The 19,284-nt window shown below is 40.0% G+C and overlaps 1 protein-coding gene across 1 annotated transcript; it reads left to right on the top strand.

The window, feature by feature from the left end:
- The first annotated feature begins 1,025 nt into the window (after positions 1 to 1,025).
- LOC125898946 (adhesion G-protein coupled receptor G2) lies at positions 1,026 to 17,612 on the top strand. The gene is made up of 30 exons (XM_049593026.1): positions 1,026 to 1,239; positions 2,445 to 2,521; positions 3,262 to 3,330; positions 4,183 to 4,250; positions 4,342 to 5,345; positions 6,101 to 6,137; positions 6,217 to 6,254; positions 6,338 to 6,468; positions 6,553 to 6,631; positions 6,867 to 6,925; positions 7,301 to 7,348; positions 7,428 to 7,498; positions 7,620 to 7,663; positions 7,760 to 7,799; positions 8,969 to 9,003; positions 9,107 to 9,234; positions 9,343 to 9,463; positions 9,605 to 9,939; positions 10,040 to 10,241; positions 10,890 to 11,046; positions 12,558 to 12,722; positions 12,937 to 13,059; positions 13,308 to 13,353; positions 13,438 to 13,541; positions 13,644 to 13,768; positions 14,756 to 15,127; positions 15,249 to 15,532; positions 16,457 to 16,558; positions 16,726 to 16,878; positions 17,117 to 17,612. The coding sequence occupies exons 1-30, from the start codon at positions 1,148 to 1,150 to the stop codon at positions 17,218 to 17,220; spliced, it is 4,413 nt and encodes a 1,470-aa protein (XP_049448983.1). The 5' UTR covers positions 1,026 to 1,147; the 3' UTR covers positions 17,221 to 17,612.
- Positions 17,613 to 19,284: the final 1,672 nt, after the last annotated feature.

The raw sequence follows: 19,284 nt of genomic DNA on the forward strand, positions 1-19,284 counted from the left end.
TGTTTAGTACTACTTACAAACATGGTGTGCTTATAAGGGGATTAATTAATTATTGTTTTGATGTTAATAAATCATTGACACAACTCTTGGTTACCAGGATATGAAGGATAAAATTGAGGATTCCTTTGTTTACATGCTCATAGCCAGCATAGTTTATCTTTTTCCTCATTTATCATTTTGTTTAGTTAATAAATCCTCCGACTGACAGGCTGACCTCTTTGTGTTTTTTGTGACACAAATCCATTTTGTATTCAGTCTAAAACAGGTTTGACCTGTTGCTTTTTATATCTGTTATTGTAACATTGTGTATAGCGTTCTAAGTTTCCTTAAGTTATGACGTTGCAAAATGATCTCACTGATCACCCACACACACACCCAGGGTGTAACTGTATTAAATACAGTGCTTGTCCAGAAAATGTTATTAAAAGAGCCATAACAGTGGAAAAAATAAATATGTGTGTGTGTGTGTGTGTGTGTGTGTGTGTGTGTGTGTGTGTGTGTGTGTGTGTGTGTTAATAGTGCAGTGACAGACAAGCCCCTCCCATTCAGAGTCCTGAAAAGCAGGTGCATAACATGCCAGACAAATAATGCTGCTGACTCCTTGTGACGCAACAGTACATGTCTCAATGCCCGTACGGTTTTAGCTCTGTAGTGTCACTCTGGAAACACTTGTTCCTATCTGAACACTCACAGGGTAAAGACACACCCTGAGGCGCACCTTTACTGCCAAACAGACATAGAAAAAAGATAAATCTCTTCCCTCCAAAAAACCTACAGGGACATCAGTGGTGCACAGCAATCATTTTGGATGATATAGGGCCTTTTCTGATGTGATGTGATGTGATGTGATGTGATGTGATGTGATGTAAAATCAAATTACTTCCTGTTCAGGAGATTGTTGAGCGACACGTTCAGGATAAAGACATTGTATGTGACATTCACCTGCTCAGGTTGACGTTTGAGGGGCGTGCCACATGTGTCACCTATTGATCCTGCACGAGAAAGTCACAGTGAATTCACACAGCAGCAGCAGCCAGCCAGCCAACAGCTATAGAAACAAGTTTGTATCAGTAAAGAGAAGAAAATGCATGTTTAATGTTTGTGGTTTGGCTTTTAGTTCAAGGTTGGAATTTGCCCACAGGAAGTTATGTTCCGAGAAAATGAAGACAAAATTATGAAAGCTCCCGGCATTTGTTTTGATGGATCCTCATATCAGCACATGTTTGCCCCCTTTGTCAGGTAAAGTGGTGGTTTTGGTGGTGTGTCTAATTTTCCTTAATTACAAACCACAGCTCAGAAATCACAGCTGGAGCTGGTTTGAATCTATTATTTGCCAATATTTACAGATAACTTGTATTTAATTCCCTTTTTTTACTTCCTTATTTAACTTTTAAAATATCTTGCTGTTATTTTTGTGAATTTGTTTGGCTTTGTTTGTGAATATACTGTTTGATCTTAAGGTCAAGTATTAAGTGAAGTTACTGATAATATTTCTAAGAAAGGATGTTCCTGAAATGCATCAGCAACACTGTGATGATAAAGTGATACTTAGATTATATCAAGGGGCTGGAGAAAACCTTCCCAGCAGGATGGCGTAGTGGAGTTTTCCTTTGCCAGAAACTTAAACAACACATCTGGATTTGTTACACAAGGCAACATCGTTCCTCTCAATCACAATCAGCTTTGTGGCTGCTCTTACACATCTTGTTCTTACATGTCAGGAGCTGACTTCACTCATTGTCTTCTGATACTCAATCAAGTATGTTTAAAGTCATTCATGTAATCTAGCAATACCTGTACCTTAGTAAAACTGCTGTTATTTGTCACTACAGCTCATAATATTCTTTCATATTTTGGGACTTCCTCTTCTGCTCCCACCACCGAACTTCTTATACAGTACATGGGAACGGCGCAGCTTCATAACAGATGTAAACATCTCTAAAAAGCTCTCGCCTGAGTAAACATTTACTATTTGTTAATGGAAGCCAACATTTATTGTCTATACAGTGCAAAATGTACCACTCTCTATGCTGTTTGCACTTTCCTTTAGCTGTGATAAAGGTAATGTGTTTGCTCTGTTGTAATGAACTGTGATTACACTCAAAGGTGTGTCTGAGCAGGAATGTGTTCAAGAGTTTCATTCGTTATTCATCTCTTCAGGACGTTGTACGATATGGTTAATTGACTGAATGATGAGAACCAAAGAGAAAAACCTTTTAGCCATAATCACAGGAAAGGCCTTAAGCATTCATTGACGTGGGTGTCGTGGGAAGAGGTGGTTGTTATTAGCCTGAGAAGTTTTTTGTATGACTCACTCTTTTATCCCTTTGAAGTGCTGTGTAACAATAAGTACCAAAAGGGCCAAAAGTCACAACAAAGAAGCTTAAAGCAGACATTTATACCTTTGAAAAAGTGTTTAAATGACTGTGTTTGTTATGTGACAGAGTGAAGAGGCCAGGCTCACATGTCAAAGATCTACACTGGCTGTGCATACTTCTCCTCCTGGTCGTCCTTTTGGCAGGTACGGTATGACATCAGCTGTGACAGGTTAGAATTGTTTGAAGACAATGGAGTGGCAGCGTCTGTCGTCTGGTAGCCTTATCTGGACTGACAACTCTGCACCTCTATTTATAAGTCGCAATGTCTGACATGCCAGTCATTCAGCATTCATCAAGTCTCACACACACACACACACACACACACACACACACGTGCGTGAATAAGTAAAATTTCCCTCCGAATTTATATCTTAACCTGTTATTCTAGTCTGCTGCCTGTTTCCTTATCACATTTTACGATGCTACAACTTCTTGTGAAGGAAGTTGAGCACAATTCAGAAACACTGGACAAGTGCCATTTATCCCTGAGCTTATAAAATAACTTTTGTTTTTAAGGAACAAAATTAAAACTAGAATAGAGCTGCAACAATTAGTCAGTTAAAGAATTAGTTGATTGACCGAAAATTAATTGTCAACAATTGTCATCATTTGTCAGAGCCTTCAGCTGTTCTGTGTATTTATTTTCCCTATTTCTTTAGCTATTATTAACATACATCATGAGTCTCTAAAATCTCCAACAAATCAGTCAGCCGATGTGGGAATGAAACACAAGATAAAGTAATTCTTTACACCGATGTCTAGTGTCCACCATACAGCATTATGGCTGTGGGTCACAGTAAAACTGAAGTTGAAGTTTGAATTTTTCTTTGTCATTCGCTCTGTGCTGACAAAAACTAATTATGGTTTCTTCCTCCCCCAACAGGTCAGGCTTCCTGTAATGAGACCACTGCTTCCCCTCTTTCCAGTCCTACAACAAATGCACAGACTTCAGGTAAACTTGCAAAGCCGACAGAATCATCCCACTCACTGCCATGTCAGGAGTACACTAATATTCCCTTAAGGAAGTTACAGTGGGTTCCTAGAAAAATAAGCAAAAGTTTATTTTCACAATGTGAGTAAGAGTGAATACTCTCATCTTAGGTTTCACTTCCTCCACAGTTATATCCTCAACTGTACGTAACAATGATAGAATCATGGTTTTAATCATATCTATCAACCAAAATCTTTTCAAATGGAGGTCCCTGCAAAATCTTATCATATAGGGGTCTGTGACTTTATGTATATGAACTAATGTTAAAGGTTTTAGACATGATAAAGGTTAAGAGCCACTGGTTAAATCCACTGTATAATGATGCATCATATTGTTTCTGATGTAAGATTTTATCCCAAAGTAACTTACTTAAGTGTAAAGAAGCCCAAAATGGAAATATTGAGAATAAAATCTAATTCAAATTGTACTTAAGTAAGATATGTGACTGAATATAAGCTAGTTATTTTGCACAGCTGGAATCAGAGTAACTTTAAACATTCAACTGGAACTCCTTAAAACAGTACTGACATGCACATGTGTACCTGTCCTGACATATGGGCATTTTTAATGTAAGAGATGCGTCCTAGTCTGTGTAAAAACTGCATTGTGAAGTTCAGCTGATGCTAATTTAAGGCTGGAAAAAAATATGTAATTAAAATTTAAAATCAGTTTACCAGTTATGAAGAGTAAAAGAGGCTGTGAAAACACCTGTATACTGACTCTGTGGTTCTAGGATTTTGATACGCTGCATTCATTTTGACTGTTTCTAAATCAGTCTCCTCAGCAACATTCTGTCTTTCCTTCTTATGACAGTATTTTACCATGTTGATGTCACCGTGGACGTCAGTGGACAGAAGGATGAATCAAACATCACTGCTTGGGTATGTTGGGAAACTGGTTGTTGACTAATTGTTAATAGTAATATAAATCCTGTGATTACATATATTAAATATTGTGTTTTCCTTTTCTCAGCTTGAGGACGTGTTCCGAAACAACCTGCAGAGTTGCGTATCTCAGATCAACGAACAAACAACAGCCACACCTGCCTCTCCACACACTACATCTGCAAGCACTTCAAATGTGACGACACTCATGACGCCAGCGACAGCAACACTGCAGACCTCTAATACAACTACAGCTGCAGCAAACACGACGTTACACAGCTACAGCACAACACCGGCAGCAACGACATTAAGGAGCTCCAACACAACTACAACAGCAACAACAGCATCAGAAAGCTCCAACACAACTTCACCTGCAACAACAGCAGTAAAAGGCTCCAACACAACTACACCTGCAACAACAGCATTAAAAAGCTCCAACACAACTGCAACAACAGTGTTTAAAACCCCCACCATGACTATAGCTGCAACAACAGCATTACAAAGCACCATCATAACTACACCTGCAACAACAACAGTATTAAAAAGCACCACCATGGCTACACCTGCAACAACAGCATCAAAAACCACCACCATGGCTACAGCTGCAACAACAGCATTACAAAGCACCATCATAACTACACCTGCAACAACAGCGTCAAAAATCACCACCATGGCTACACCTGCAACAACAGCATCAAAAACCACCACAATGGCTACAGCTGCAACAACAGCATTACAAAGCACCATCATAACTACACCTGCAACAACAGCGTCAAAAATCACCACAGTGGCTACAGCTGCAACAACAGCGTCAGAAACCACCACAGTGGCTACACCTGCAACAACAACAGCAGTAAAAAGCACCACCATGACTACTTTTGCCACAACAGCGTTAAAAACCACCACCAAAACTGCAACGGCAACAACAACAGCCTCAGAAACCATCAAGACAACTACTTTACCTGTCACCGGAGTGATCACTCAGACTGTTCTCAGTGAAGACCAGAACAGGCCAACAAAGAGACCACTTCCCTCTCAGGCAAACAAGGAGCGTGTAGCTCGTGAAATCAGGAACAGTGTGACACAAACAAGGTATCACTGCAACAATTTCTTGTAAATAAATGAATGACTGAATGAAAGGGTGAATCTCCAGATAGATAGATAGATAGATACTTTATTCATCTCCTTGGGGAATTTCAGGTATCCAGTATCTCCTGAATCTCTCAGTCCTGCAGCGCAGTGAGACAAGTTGCTCACTGCAGCTGCTCCTCTGTCCGGCCAGTATGTTGTGGACAGGGTGGCTGACATTGTCCCTTATGCAGCTTATTCCAAGTGCGCCCCTCCACCACAGTTCCCAGTGAGTCTATTCCCCTGCCCAGCACTGAGCTGTCAGATAAAACCACAGTCAGATAAAACATGAACAGCACCATTAGCGTATGATGGCTAATGCTAACATTAGCCACCATACCTTACCGGTCATACCAGATCAAGTGAAACCTTTAGCAACAGAATATCTGGGTGTATTTTATAAAGCAGGAATATGAATTCCACTTTTTATTTGTAAGAGGGAAAATGTTCCTTGAGGCAGAAAGTGGTTTCTGGCACAACTTCACCGATTCACAAGGTGCATGGAGAGTGAGGAAACACTGAAGAATGTCAAAAGAGCTCCAGCAACACTTGTGGTATGGAAAGAAACTTTATTGACCGACGCGTTTCGGCTTGTGGCCTTCATCAGGGTCATCCTGATTGAAAGAGGGAAAATGTGAAATCTCTTCTTTCAAAATGTATACAAACTGGCTTTAAATCAATCCTGTTTTTCATCAGTGTCGTCTCAATTTATTTTTCAGTGCGATCACCAATGACATAACAACTGGCCCGTATCAAGTAAGTTACCATTTAAATGTATCTATGGGTTACAGTGTGTGAATAGAGGGTTAATGAATATTAATTCATGTTCTAACAGGGAATAGAAGTTTCATGCGCCACAAAGACTGCAATAAGGTAAGTGGAATATCAAAAATGTTCAAATGGCTAAAACAAGCGTATAGAATCTGTCTGTTTTTAACAACAACCTTATACCTCAGAAAAACCAACTGCTCCGTGACACTGCAGCTGAGGCATAGCATCCCCCCGTGTTGCATCCTCCGTACGCTTTGTGCAGCCAGTAAAGCTTCCTCTGACATCCATGTGGTGGGAAAAAAAGCAGATAGAATCCGTGAGTGTTGTATTATCTTAAATCCATAACTCACCTACCTAATGAGTTCCCATAATGCATTCAACTCTCTGTGTCATTGAACAGGTGGACTAGAAAATGAGTGCAATAGCAATATACAAGAGGAAAACAGTTGTGTTTATACTGGACAAGCCGGTGCAGCATGGTAAGATGTTTGTTTGAGTTTCCTCTTTTCAACCTCCCAGCTTATTCATGAAATTAACAAGAACATGGGACTTTTTTTTTTTCTTTCTTTTTTTTTTTTTTTGGAAAAGCAGTATTTGTAATTTGATCTTTAGGGTAAATATACAGTACGATCGAGTCATTGCTTTAAATTTTTGAAACATTTTATGAGTTTTTTTGGCGTGCTGCACACTAATTTTTCAACTGTCTTTAAATAGCCAAGAGTCTGAGTCAGCATATGTGATTCCTCAACGCAACACAACTCACTGTGATGAGGGTGAGCCCTGAACATTTCCCCTAAACATCTTCAGATAACAGAAAGTAAAGGAAGTACTCAACCCCTTGTCACTGATACCCACAACAGACATTAAGACATCATTATGTCCACATAACATGAAGTCCAAGTAATTGTCACTTGAACTCGGACATTAATTCAAGAAATAATTCAACATTTGTAGCTTTCTTGGCAAGAGTTTGATAAGAAGATTGATACCACTTTGATATCTGTACGGTAAATATGAAAATATGAAAAAATAAAACATTATGTGAAAAATAAGACGGGTTGAATACTGCAAAAAGAAGTTAAAATTTGCTGTTGCTGTGCTCACACTGAGATTTGAATACAGTAACTAACATGCTTTGACTGTTTCAGTAAAGGGGAATAACGTCTGCAACTGCTCTGCTTACTGCAGTGGAACTGGTGAGTATTTTATCACCTAACAAGACAACCAGATTATTATCTAAAGAGATATAAACTCATATTGATTCTTTGCTTTCAGATGCATACTACACTTTCGAGATTTTTATAAAAGATACCAGCAAGATGAACCTTACATATGTCTCGTCCCTGGTGAGTTTACATATTCTATGTGTGCATGTGTAAGTTTATATTGTAGTATTTGTCTTTAACTGTCAATTTTACAGCAATTATCTGTTGATGCATCAGACTCTAACCTCTTGAATCTTTACAGATTCATAAGCTTAAACAGCAACCAAACTGCTCTCCAAGTGCAGAGTGAGTTTTGCCATTCTACAAACATATAAAAATAAAATTGTACATGAATAAATCCAAATAAAAATAAATAACAATCTTTATAATGTTACTTTGCAGAGTTCCATGTCCATTGTCCATCCTTGCATCTGAATACAAGGTAATCAGCAACCAAAGCGTGATCATATTGCCTGAATTTCCTGCTAAGATTATTTTGACTATTTGCTGGACTAATGCTGATCCAAATGATATCAGCCTTTCTGAGTCATGCATTTCATTGAGGAAACTGAAACTAAAATGCATCAAGTACAATTTTATGGCTTTTGTGCAGAGTTTCTCCTTTTGTGACACAGTTTGTACATGAAATACAACATTTGGGACCAGTTACACAGAACATCTTAAGTTTTCTCCCTCAAGTATGACACCTGAGGCTTAATTTCTCCATAGCTGAGGGACTTACACAGTTGCACAGAATCCCTTTAAAGGTTTCCTTAAAGAAAAACATTAACTCATTTACAGCGTTGAAAGAGGTTTTACGGCGGTAAAAGTTTCCATGGAGATTGTTTGTTTGTTTGGACTCTCACAAAGTTGGCTTATAGTTAGATATTGGAAAAATGACACAAGAAAAGAAGACAAGAAAACCATATTGGTCAGAGGAGGAAAAGATTATACTTCTGGGTGAATACAATCATAGAAAGCACATTGTACAAAGTAAATTTGATCCCCAAATACCAGATTGTAGGAAGAAACTGCAACAAAAATTAATTCAGTCAAATCTATAGTGTAAACATAATTGTAGTTATAATTATAGTTTTGTTTTTTTGTACAATTAAAACACAAAAAAGGCAAGAAAATTGAATAATGAAATACAGTGCAGGGAGAGGCCAAAAATCCCAGGGGGCTTACTTAAAGCCTCCACACGGGCCTTTTACAAAGTTATTAAGAACTCAAAGGTACAGAAAGATAAAGAACAATACATAAAATGATACAGGTGATAACAAACTACTAATAACAAAATATGTTTGATTGCAACAAAAAAAACAGCAACAATAGTAAAAAGATAGAAAAATCTTAACCTAAGGTGTTTTGTGTAACCGGCACCTGGCACTAACTGACACTTTTCAAGCCCAAACAGCATTTTGGGGGACTTTTTTTTATCTTTTAATGCACAGAAGAATATTTTGTATCAAAAATACATACAATTTTATTTTTTATTTTTTAACTATATTTTATATTTATTTATATTTTTATTTTTTTTTAATTATTTTAATGTGTTACTTCAACATAATCGCTTGAGATAGTTTGACTAAAATGAAAATTTCTTCTCAGGATGCCAATGTGACATGTGGACTCAATGAGGCAAAGTGAGTATAATCATATAGTAGCTTTGAAGGAACATATTTAATTTGCTGATACATTTGTGACTGACACCTGTGCACCTCTGATTTTTTTTTTTCAAAATTCTAGTCTTCAAAGCTGCAGTGTGATTTTAGTCTTTGCCCATGAGGTTCCTATCTGTAATGTGTCGACAGCCGTGATCAATGTGTTTCAGTCTGTGAAAGAAATTAGTTTCAATGGACAGGTGACCCGAGCAGGTGTGTATATTTGATACAAGGAAACAAGTCAGTTCAGTTCATACAGTCAAGAATAACTGAGGGGAATCCTGTAACACTCCTTATTTGTGTTTTTTCTTTGTCACCCAGCAATTTGTGGAAATTCAGAAGTCAACAGCAACCCACTAAAATCGGAGTTCAAGTGGGACATAGTTTACCTAAAGCCTGCCTCCTTTTGTACAATAGAAGAGTCCAACCCCAACCTCACTTGGTTTGTATGATCTTCTTATGATCCCATCTATTGCAATATTTAAGAGCTGTTTGTATCGTAGCTGATCAACATGTAACACCTGATGATGAACATTTCTAAACACTTTTACACAAGATCTTAATTTCTCTTTTTTATTTGTAGTCCAAATGGAGTAAATGTGCTTGTGCAGATGGATGAGCAGTGCAATCAGAGGGTTTTTACCACACCTAGCCCAAACGTGACAACCACACTCAGCCCAAACGTGACAACCACACTCAGCCCAAACGTGACAACCACACTCAGCCCAAATGTGACAACGGCAGAACCCAACACCACCACCTCGTCCGTCAATGTAACTTCTCCGCTGAACACAACTGTGACTGCACAACCAAACACCACCACCCCGTCTGCGAATGTAACTTCATCCCCACTGAACACAACAGCTCAAGCCCTAAATGCCACCACCACCAGCTCTGCTGCTAATGTCACAGCGACAGGTTTGTTATCACCTCAGCAGCACTGTGTATAGCTCTGTTTCAGTCCTTACATCATTATTACATCATTTATAGTGTCCTCTTTAAATTGTGTTGACCACAGCTGACAGCCAAGCCAACGCGCTGCTTGACCTGACCGGAGACGTGTCCAGTCTGAACTCCAGCCAGGTGGATCAGCTTGTGTCCCAGCTGGAGAATCTGTTGTCAGGCCCGACTGTCAGCCTGGCACTGGGAAACACCTCTGTCCGTATCGTCAGTAATCTATTGGGTGCTTCTCCTGAGGTGCTGTCTGACTCCTCCAACAGGTTACAGATTAATTTATCTATAATTCTCTATTATGTACAGTAAAAAAAGAAATTCAATAGTATAACTCAGAGGTTCCTGACTTTTTTTTTTTTTTGCACCTGTTGCAAGCGGTAATTGTCCTCCACACCTGATTACTGAACATACTGAAATGTAAAGTTAGACCACTAGAGATTGTATAAAAGTAATGGACAAAGTCACCATGAAGTCATCTACCCTATTGCTCAGTGGACTCCTATTTGGAGGCCTTGAGTTTACCACTTAGACTGTCGCCATCTTGGATTTTTGGAGGCAGAAGTTATATTTGGACAAGAGGGTGGAGCTAACCCTGATGCTAGCTGCTACTTTGTTAGCATGGTGCATTTACAGTCTATGGTTGACTGTGATAATGTTAATGCTGATGCTAATTTTCATCAGCAAAAAAAGCAGGCTTAAACCATTAAAACCAAATATACTTACTGGAAAAAATGGACTTCTTAGAGCAGTGGTCAGCAACGGTAACTATCAAAAGAGCCATTCTGAGGCCTAGTTCAGGGCCACGGTCCAGAGGTTGGGAACCACTAGAGTAACTGAATTATCTCTAATATCATAATCACTCATATTTTGCACAATATCCGTTCATTTCTTTTTCTTTCTTTGTTTTTCACCAGGATCATAGGGATTGTTGATACAGTGGGGTTGAAGCTGGTCCTTGATGGAGAGGCTCAGACCCTCTTGTCCCCAGCTGTGGCTTTGTCTGTGAAACCAGCAGATGGCAGCAACTTTCAGGAAACATTCTTCTCCATCTCAGACCCCAATGATGTCCAGGTACGACATGAGCAGTCCACTTTATTTCATCCGCATCAAGTGTTGTATAGGTAATACATCACAATATTTGTGATGCTGTTTAGATGAGTGTGATCCTGTGAGACGCTGGTTATTCTAAAGCAGATGTTCGTGTTTCAGAGTTTAGAGATTAGTAACTAAGTACTCTAGCCAAGTGCTGTGTGCAATTTTAGAAAACTTGTACATAACTTAAGCATTTCCATTTTATGCTACTTAATCCACTACATTTCAGAGGGAAAGACAATACAGTGTTAGTTTAGATTAAATCTGTGGTTTTTGTCTTGTGACCAATTACAAAAATGCAACGTCCTGTTTGGGGCCCTTGTTTTCAGCTCCAACACAAGGGCATTTCCCATCTAAATTTTTCCGATGGAAAATACCAAAGTATGACTACTTGTGCAGCAAAAAAAAAAAAAAAACATCTTCTTTCCTCTGTGACCTTTTGAAGGGGACCTGACCCCTAGGTTGGGAAACACTGGACTTAACTGTTTGTAAAGTAGATAAAGCAGCTCCTCCTCAACTTGTAAATGCTGCCCATATGTTGATGCACCTAAAGCACAATTTGGATTTTAAGTGCAAAACTTTTTGTTGATTTTTGTTTTTAGATTGTTGCAAAACATTTACTTAGTTAACGGATCTGAGTACTTCTTCCACAACTGAAACTTAAGCTCCTGCAGCCACATTTTGGAACAGGCAGTAAGGAGTAAAACAATCTGGACCCACTTAAAACTATCTGATATTTGTTAAAGTATTGTTTGCAAGAGGATGAGTAATCCCAGAGGCATTAACGGACTCATTGACAGCAAACAGACATTTTTCACACCAGAAACGTTGACGTGTCACAGCATGAAACACACAGGAGTAATTAATGACAGGAATTGTTTATGGCTGCTTTCCATTGATGTGTTCCAGCTCCAGCACCTTGGTATTTTGCTGGCAAGGCCTTGTTATTGGTATTTGTTCCATTTGCATTTTTCCTGTCCTGGAAAAGTGTCTTTATATGTCCTGCTGCACGTGCAATGATTAGAAATAGTTCTCCAACATAACCTGAACATGGAATTCCTTGTAAACAATAAATTCAGTTAATTTAATTTGAAACACTAATCTATGTCTGGAAAAAAATACCTGCAATAATACATAATCTTGACGTTAGCTGCATTCAGTATATTTCAGAAATGTGGAAAGTGGTTTCTGCTTCTGTTGCATGGAAACATTCAATTAGGTGAACTAGGTCAGCCTACTTCCCTTCATCACAACGACACGACTTTTTTAATATGATTTCTGCGGGTACATCCCTGGATTACACTTGTTTTTGTACATGTGGCACCCAAGAAGAAATGGGTTGAGCTATTACAGCTCAGCTATTGCAAACAATGATCTCTGACAGATTGGTGTCAGTTGCCCCAAATAAAAAAGTGGTATTAAAACTCTATGATGATAAAATCTAGTCGTTAAGCCTGTGTATTTCTGTTCATGTCCCACGTGTGTTGCAGGTTCGTGGGGATCCCAGGCTCAGAAGAAGTGTGAGAAAAGGCTCCTCCATACCTCAGGGCTCCATCAGGCTGCCCCCCACCCTCACACAGAGTTTGACCTCTGAGCAACAGCAGCTGGTCTCCAGAGTCCAGTTCAATTTCTACCAGGAGAGCACAGTGTACCAGGTCTATGCATTTAACAAATGTCACATTCAAAAGAACTCTGACACACTTGGCTTTACTACAATACAGAAATGTGTTGCTGTAATCATCTGTGTTTTTAATTTTACACCCCTGAATTAGCGCTCTAACAGAAACTCATGGACTATATTTTAAATTACATATGGCAACACTGTCTTTACAAACTAATAACCTGTGTTCACTCTAAATGGTCATGCAGGACAGATCTTTGGGAAAACGCAAACTCAATAGTGGGATCCTGGGAGCGAGTGTGGCCAACCTGTCAATCAAAGAACTGCAGGACGACGTTGTAATTCACCTGAAGAACATGGAGCCTGTTCCAGTGAGTCAGTTTAAAAAAATGTTTTTTTAAGGACATGGGATATTTACTAACAGACTTAAATCTATAGACAAAGGTAAAGCGGCACAGGTAGCACACAGCCACATCAAATTTGAATTCTCTCTGGGGAAAACAAATATAAGACAAAGGTGAAATTTTCATGTGTTTTAGCAGATTAAATACAGACAGGCCACAAACATGCCGCAAGATTAATAGTGGTCTTTTGTCTCGTGTCTTTTCCCAAACTACAGGCTAATTTTGTGGCTACTTGTGTTTTCTGGGACTTTACATTAAATGGTAAGTTTTCCAACTGTGTCAATCAGAAATAAGTAAAAATAAATCAAGATAAAAATATGATTCATCCATGTTTTCTCTCGGCAGACGGATCAGGTGGTTGGAATCCGAGAGGCTGTTCTGTCCGAAACAGCACTGACAATGAGACAATATGTGGCTGCAATCATTTAACTAGTTTTGCTATACTGCTGGTGAGATGATCATCATATTTCTATATTTTCATGCATCCTTTCGTTGGGTAAACACTTTTCCACTCTGCTGTAACTTTACCTTGTTTCTTTGCTTTCCCACAGGACCTCTCCAGAGAGACACTCACCAGTCGTGTGCAGGCCACCATCCTCACCTTTATCACATATATTGGCTGTGGAATCTCTGCCATCTTCCTCTCCGTCACCCTCCTCACATACTTGTCTTTTGGGTGAGTGTCGAGAGCCATAAGATAGATTACACACATCCAGCTTTTTATAAATACCACTTAAGTAGCATGCATTGTTGTCTGCAGTGGCTAATGCTGTTATTTGGCATTTACATGTCCTGAATGAAAGGAAAGACTGCTCCTTAAGTGAGCTGTGCAGTTTTTATAACATGCTGGAGGGTGTTCCTGTCCCGAGCAGCATAGTTTTCATACCAGACTGTGACTGAACTGGTGAGGACACGCGACTGTACATCTGTAAAAGTTGCTGAGGGTAACGGTTGGCATGCCAAATTTCCTCAGCTTTCTTAAGATGTAGAGTCGCTGCTAGGATTTCTTGATGATCTGCCATGTGTTGTGAAACCAGGTGAGATCCTCGCTGATGTGGGTACCAAGAAATTTAAAGGTTCTCACCCTCTGTTCCTCTGTCTCACCCATGTGTAGTGGCATGTGCTGCCCTTTACCCCTCCTAGTTACCATCTCCTTGGTCTTATCTGCATTTGGGGAGAGATTATTTGATAGCAGTTCACATACAGGTATGATGATCTTGGCTTTGTCAGTAATATAGACAATGCTAACACATTATAAAAAGTGTTTTCAACTTTTTAAATAACAGTTTCATGGCAGTTCATCTTGTGATGTTGAACAACATTCTGCCTGAGCAACTGTTACGCACAGTGTAGCATAGTATAATAGTGAGACATTATCAAATGTGAAAGCGGCCTTCTCGATTATCCTGACCACCAAACAAACACAACATATATAAAAATTGATAACAGATCTATATTATTTTATCCCTTAGGCTGCCATTTATTACTTCTGGAGATCAAAAGTGGATCTGGTTTGCAATGCAGTATTAAGAACGTGCAAAATTCAGGAAAACTAGAAAGAGGCAGATCTTTTTTTCACAGCACATTTTACAGTAGATGCATTGTTCACTGAGAAGAGTCCACTGAGATGCGTCATGTTGTCTAAATCATTTGAACATTGCAGGAAGTTGCGGAAGGACATTCCATCCAAAATCCTAATCCAGCTGTGCATGGCTCTGCTGCTGCTGAACCTGGTCTTTCTGGTGGATGCGTGGCTGGCGCTCTACCCTGACGCTGTGGGCCTCTGCATCTCCACTGCCTGGTTCCTTCATTACTTCCTGCTGGTCACCTTCACCTGGATGGGACTTGAGGCTGTCCACATGTACGTGGCCCTCGTGAAAGTCTTCAATAGCCACGTATCACGCTACATGCTGAAGTTCTCGGTGGTCGGCTGGGGCGTCCCGATGATCGTGGTCATTATTGTCATTGCGATTGACAAGGATAACTACGGTCTTGTCTCCTACGGAAAGTTTTCCGATGGCACCAGTGATGACTTGTGAGTCTTCTGACAGATGCCTTACATGCACATTATTCTACACACTATTAGACACATGAAATAAAACCTGCACAAAATGAAAAACTAACCTTTTAATTCTCATCCATGTCTTCTCCCACAGCTGCTGGCTGAAAAACGACATTGCTTTCTATGTGGCAGTGGTGGCATATTTCTGCGTAATTTTCCTCTTCAACCTCGCCATGTTTGTGGTGGTGTTGGTCCAGCTGTGTCGGATAAAGAGGCAGAACCCTCACAATGCTCAGCACCGCACCACGCTGCAGGATGTGCGCAGTGTGGCAGGGATAACTGTCCTCCTGGGCCTCACTTGGGGTTTTGCCTTTTTTGCCTGGGGGCCCCTTAACCTGCCGTTCATGTACCTCTTTGCCATCTTTAACTCCTTGCAAGGTGAGTTGACTTTTTTTTAAACAATTGTGAACTACTGCAACTACAAGAGGTCCTGGAGCATACAGTCATAAATGTGCACACACAATATGAGGCTGATTGCTCCGGTAGTTTGTGAGATAAACTGGGAACAGACAGATACACACACTCACACATACAACCAAACGCTTGATCTCCTCAAAACTTATATCTGGCAGAATGATGGCTGGGGCCCTGATCACACAGAAAGCGTTTTAGCAGCTGGAGCTCCTTTTTGTAATTGTTTTTCTTTGAACTTTTCGAGCTGAAAAACTTCATCTCGGTGCGGAAAAACTTTATCTCTTTTTTCGTCAGCTTTTTTCCCATTGTTCAATTGGATGAACTGAGAAGCAGGCCTTCTGTGGCAGCCACAACAACAAGTTTACAGTTGGCAAACAATGGAGGACAAACTGGTGGTAGCAGTTGCAGAGCTATACAACCTGACGATAGACAGCAGGTTGTCAAACTGCCCCCGAGTCATCCTAAAATATGTCTGGAAACAGCTAGCATGGAGGCTAAGCTCCTGGACCAACTGGTGGTACTCCCTGTGACCCCCCCTCTTTTTTAGGGTCTCATGTACCCACAAAGACCTCTGTTTCCCTGTGCCCAACAAACTATTTACTGACAGCCTCTCACCCTCAGCTAGAGCTAGAGCACCTACCCTCTACTCAGTGCCATGGGCCTCGCATTTTGCAACCTGCAAAACGCTTTCTGTGTGATCAGGGCCTAAAACTACAATAATAGCACCCAAGTTATTAATCGTAATAATCCTTTATTAAGTTTTGGTCTGGTAGCGCTCATCTTTCACACAAAATGTGTAGAAAAGTAGACCAAAAACACTAGCAGAATAAACTTAGACACACTGTGTATGCATGTGATATACATACAAAGGCTCTTTCTGTTTTGCAGGTTTCTTTATATTTGTGTTCTACTGTGCGGTGAAAGAAAACGTGAGAAGGCAATGGAGGACGTACCTGTGCTGCGGCAAAATGAGACTAGCAGAGAACTCAGGTTAGAGATGATCACGACTCTGCCAACTTGGCTGAAAACCTTAACATGTTTGGTCTTTTTAAGCTAGTCCTTCAAAGTAACTGATTCAAGTGCATCAGTTGCCTGTTGGTATTTTATTACACAATGATTATGTTACAATTTTTGTTTTGTGGGATTTCTTTTAACAGAATGGAGCCGCACTGCAACACAGAAGACTGTGAAGAAGTCATCAATGACCAAACTGACATCTCTTAATTCCTCAAAGTCCTCCCAGTCCAATAACTCATCCAGCTCCACCTCTTTCCTCGTCAGTGACTCTTCAGAGCAGATGAATGGCATTGGTAAGTGAAGACATTCAGCCACTGATTGTGCCAGTAATTCATACACGATATTTTAATTTTAGTAGTAATCGCCCTGACAAACTATGTTAAAAACAGATTTTATTGCTGCAGCTCTTTAAATATGTTGACACCCCTGGTCTTGGCAGATTCTGTGCTGACAGTGGCCAGGAGCCCACCGTCATATAGCCTAGGCGTGCATTTGCAAAAATGGAAATAACGCAGTAATGCTGTGTTACAGGCAGCCCGTTTGAAGACAGAATAATCACAGCAGATGAAGACCCCAGTATGGACGTGGTCCTCAATGAGATCAACAGACAGTACAGAGACCAACAAGCCTCCTGATCCTGAGAGGACACAACAGACTGTTAAATGGCTCTTAATTTGAAACACCTGTACATACTGTAATAATAGATAGTAATTTATGTACCATCCATTTGCACATAATATGTATTATATGGAAATCCTACATTATAAATGGCACTTGATTTTTGAACACTTTTTATATACTCATACTGAACACTTATTGTATTTCCACAAAAAACAAACAAAAAACTTTTATTCACTGGTACTGTGATGTTATCAGTATAAGTAGTCAAATTCCAGTGGTGTCTTGCACACACTGACTCATGGTCAACAAGTCAATATCAACACAAGCCAACAGACTGACACCAGTTTTGAGCTTAAATTACTTTTTTGTAATTGCCATATAAAAAGAATTGTGTTTGTATTTATCAGTTTTTTGTTATTATTCTCAACTGTATTAGAGCTAACTCTGTCAGGTGTTAGGTGGTGGGAAAGTGGAGACTCTGATATTCTAAAAAGTAAGGGGAACTGCGAAAGTCATCAGGGTTCATCCTATGAGGGACAAACATTTCTGTAAAGTGGCAATCTATCCAGTAGTTTCACTTCAGGCTAAAGATGTCAGCAATCAGTTCAGGAAAGACCCAAATGCAGAGCAGCAGGCAGGTTTAAGGTTTAACCAACAGCAAGCTTTAGTAAAGCAGATAAAAGATATCCAGAACAGGCAGGTAACTGAAAGTCCAAATGAAAGATGATCCAACACTAAACTAAAAACAAACAGAACACAAGACACCAGGCAGGACACAACACCAAGAACACAGAGATGAACACAAAACGAACGCACATGAACTGACAAGGAACAAAGGGAAACATAAAGAAAACTAATCACAAGAATGAGACACAGGTGGAGTAGGTGGACATGTGCAAAAGGAGGGAAATGGGGACTGGCTTACAACAAGGTGGGGACACTAGGGTGGAGAAAACCAGACTAATACAGAACAGGTGTGAAGGGAAGACTCTAGGAGCAGGGAAAGGACTAACAAGACTGATGGAAGTTTAAGATGAAAAATTAACTTACAAAGACCTTAACAGTGGAAATTACTATGAGAGCAATGTCGCTTACCTCTCACATGGAGTACAACAGCAAAAGGGGAAAGGAAAGGCTGGAGACACCACTTTATAAGTGGGGTACCCCCAAAGTTCAATGTAGGGGTACAGAAAGTGAGTACCAAATGTCCCACATTTTGATTACTGATGGGATGGAAGGATATATTCACACTGTTCACAGGCTAAGTCAGTCCAGTCCCAACAAAAAAAAAGACAGCGGCCACAAATTCTTTAGGTAGAGAACGAGGATGACAGGACTATCAGTCGACACTGCTCCTGTGCTGCAGGGTTTGAGCCCTCTGTCTGCCTTCTGGGGATGAGTGAAGTACTCTCATGTATTTATTATTGACAACACACCTGGTGCAGACCTAATCTCTCTTTACTGTACAAAGTTACTTCAGGGCAGCACATAGCCTCAAGAGTTGAGCTCACAACTTAACAGATTAGTTAATGTAGCTTTCAAACAGGAAGGACAAGACACAGTTAAGTAGTCGGGGCGGCTGTGGCTCAGGAGGTAGAGTGGTTCGATCCCAGGCTCATCTAGACTGCATGTTGAAGTATCCTTGAGCAAGATACTGAACCCCATCTTGCTCCTGATGGCTGTTCCATTGCTCTGTGTGTGTGTGTGTGTGTGTGTGTGTTAAAGCTGTGTGGCAGGTGGCACCATGTATGGTAGTCTCGACCACCAATGGGTGAATGTGACTCGTACTGTAAAGAGGGCTTTGAGTGGTCAGAAGACTAGAAAGGTGCAAGTACATTTACCGTTTAGTCCAAAGAGCTCAACATCTTTAAACTCCTGTGTGTCGCGAATAAATCTTACATTGATATTTCTAATAGATTTTAGAGTTACTGATGTTGTTGTAGCTGCAAAAGTACTTTTGAACAGCATATCCCCTCTTAATGTACATTTTTAGATTATGACTGTGTATTACTTTTTTCAATGTGTGAATGCAAAGGCATTACACCCACATTCAGCCTTACTTATTAGAGCAACAGGCT

This window comes from Epinephelus fuscoguttatus, linkage group LG12 (genome assembly GCF_011397635.1).
Source record: "Epinephelus fuscoguttatus linkage group LG12, E.fuscoguttatus.final_Chr_v1".
In the NCBI taxonomy this organism is placed as follows: domain Eukaryota; kingdom Metazoa; phylum Chordata; class Actinopteri; order Perciformes; family Serranidae; genus Epinephelus; species Epinephelus fuscoguttatus.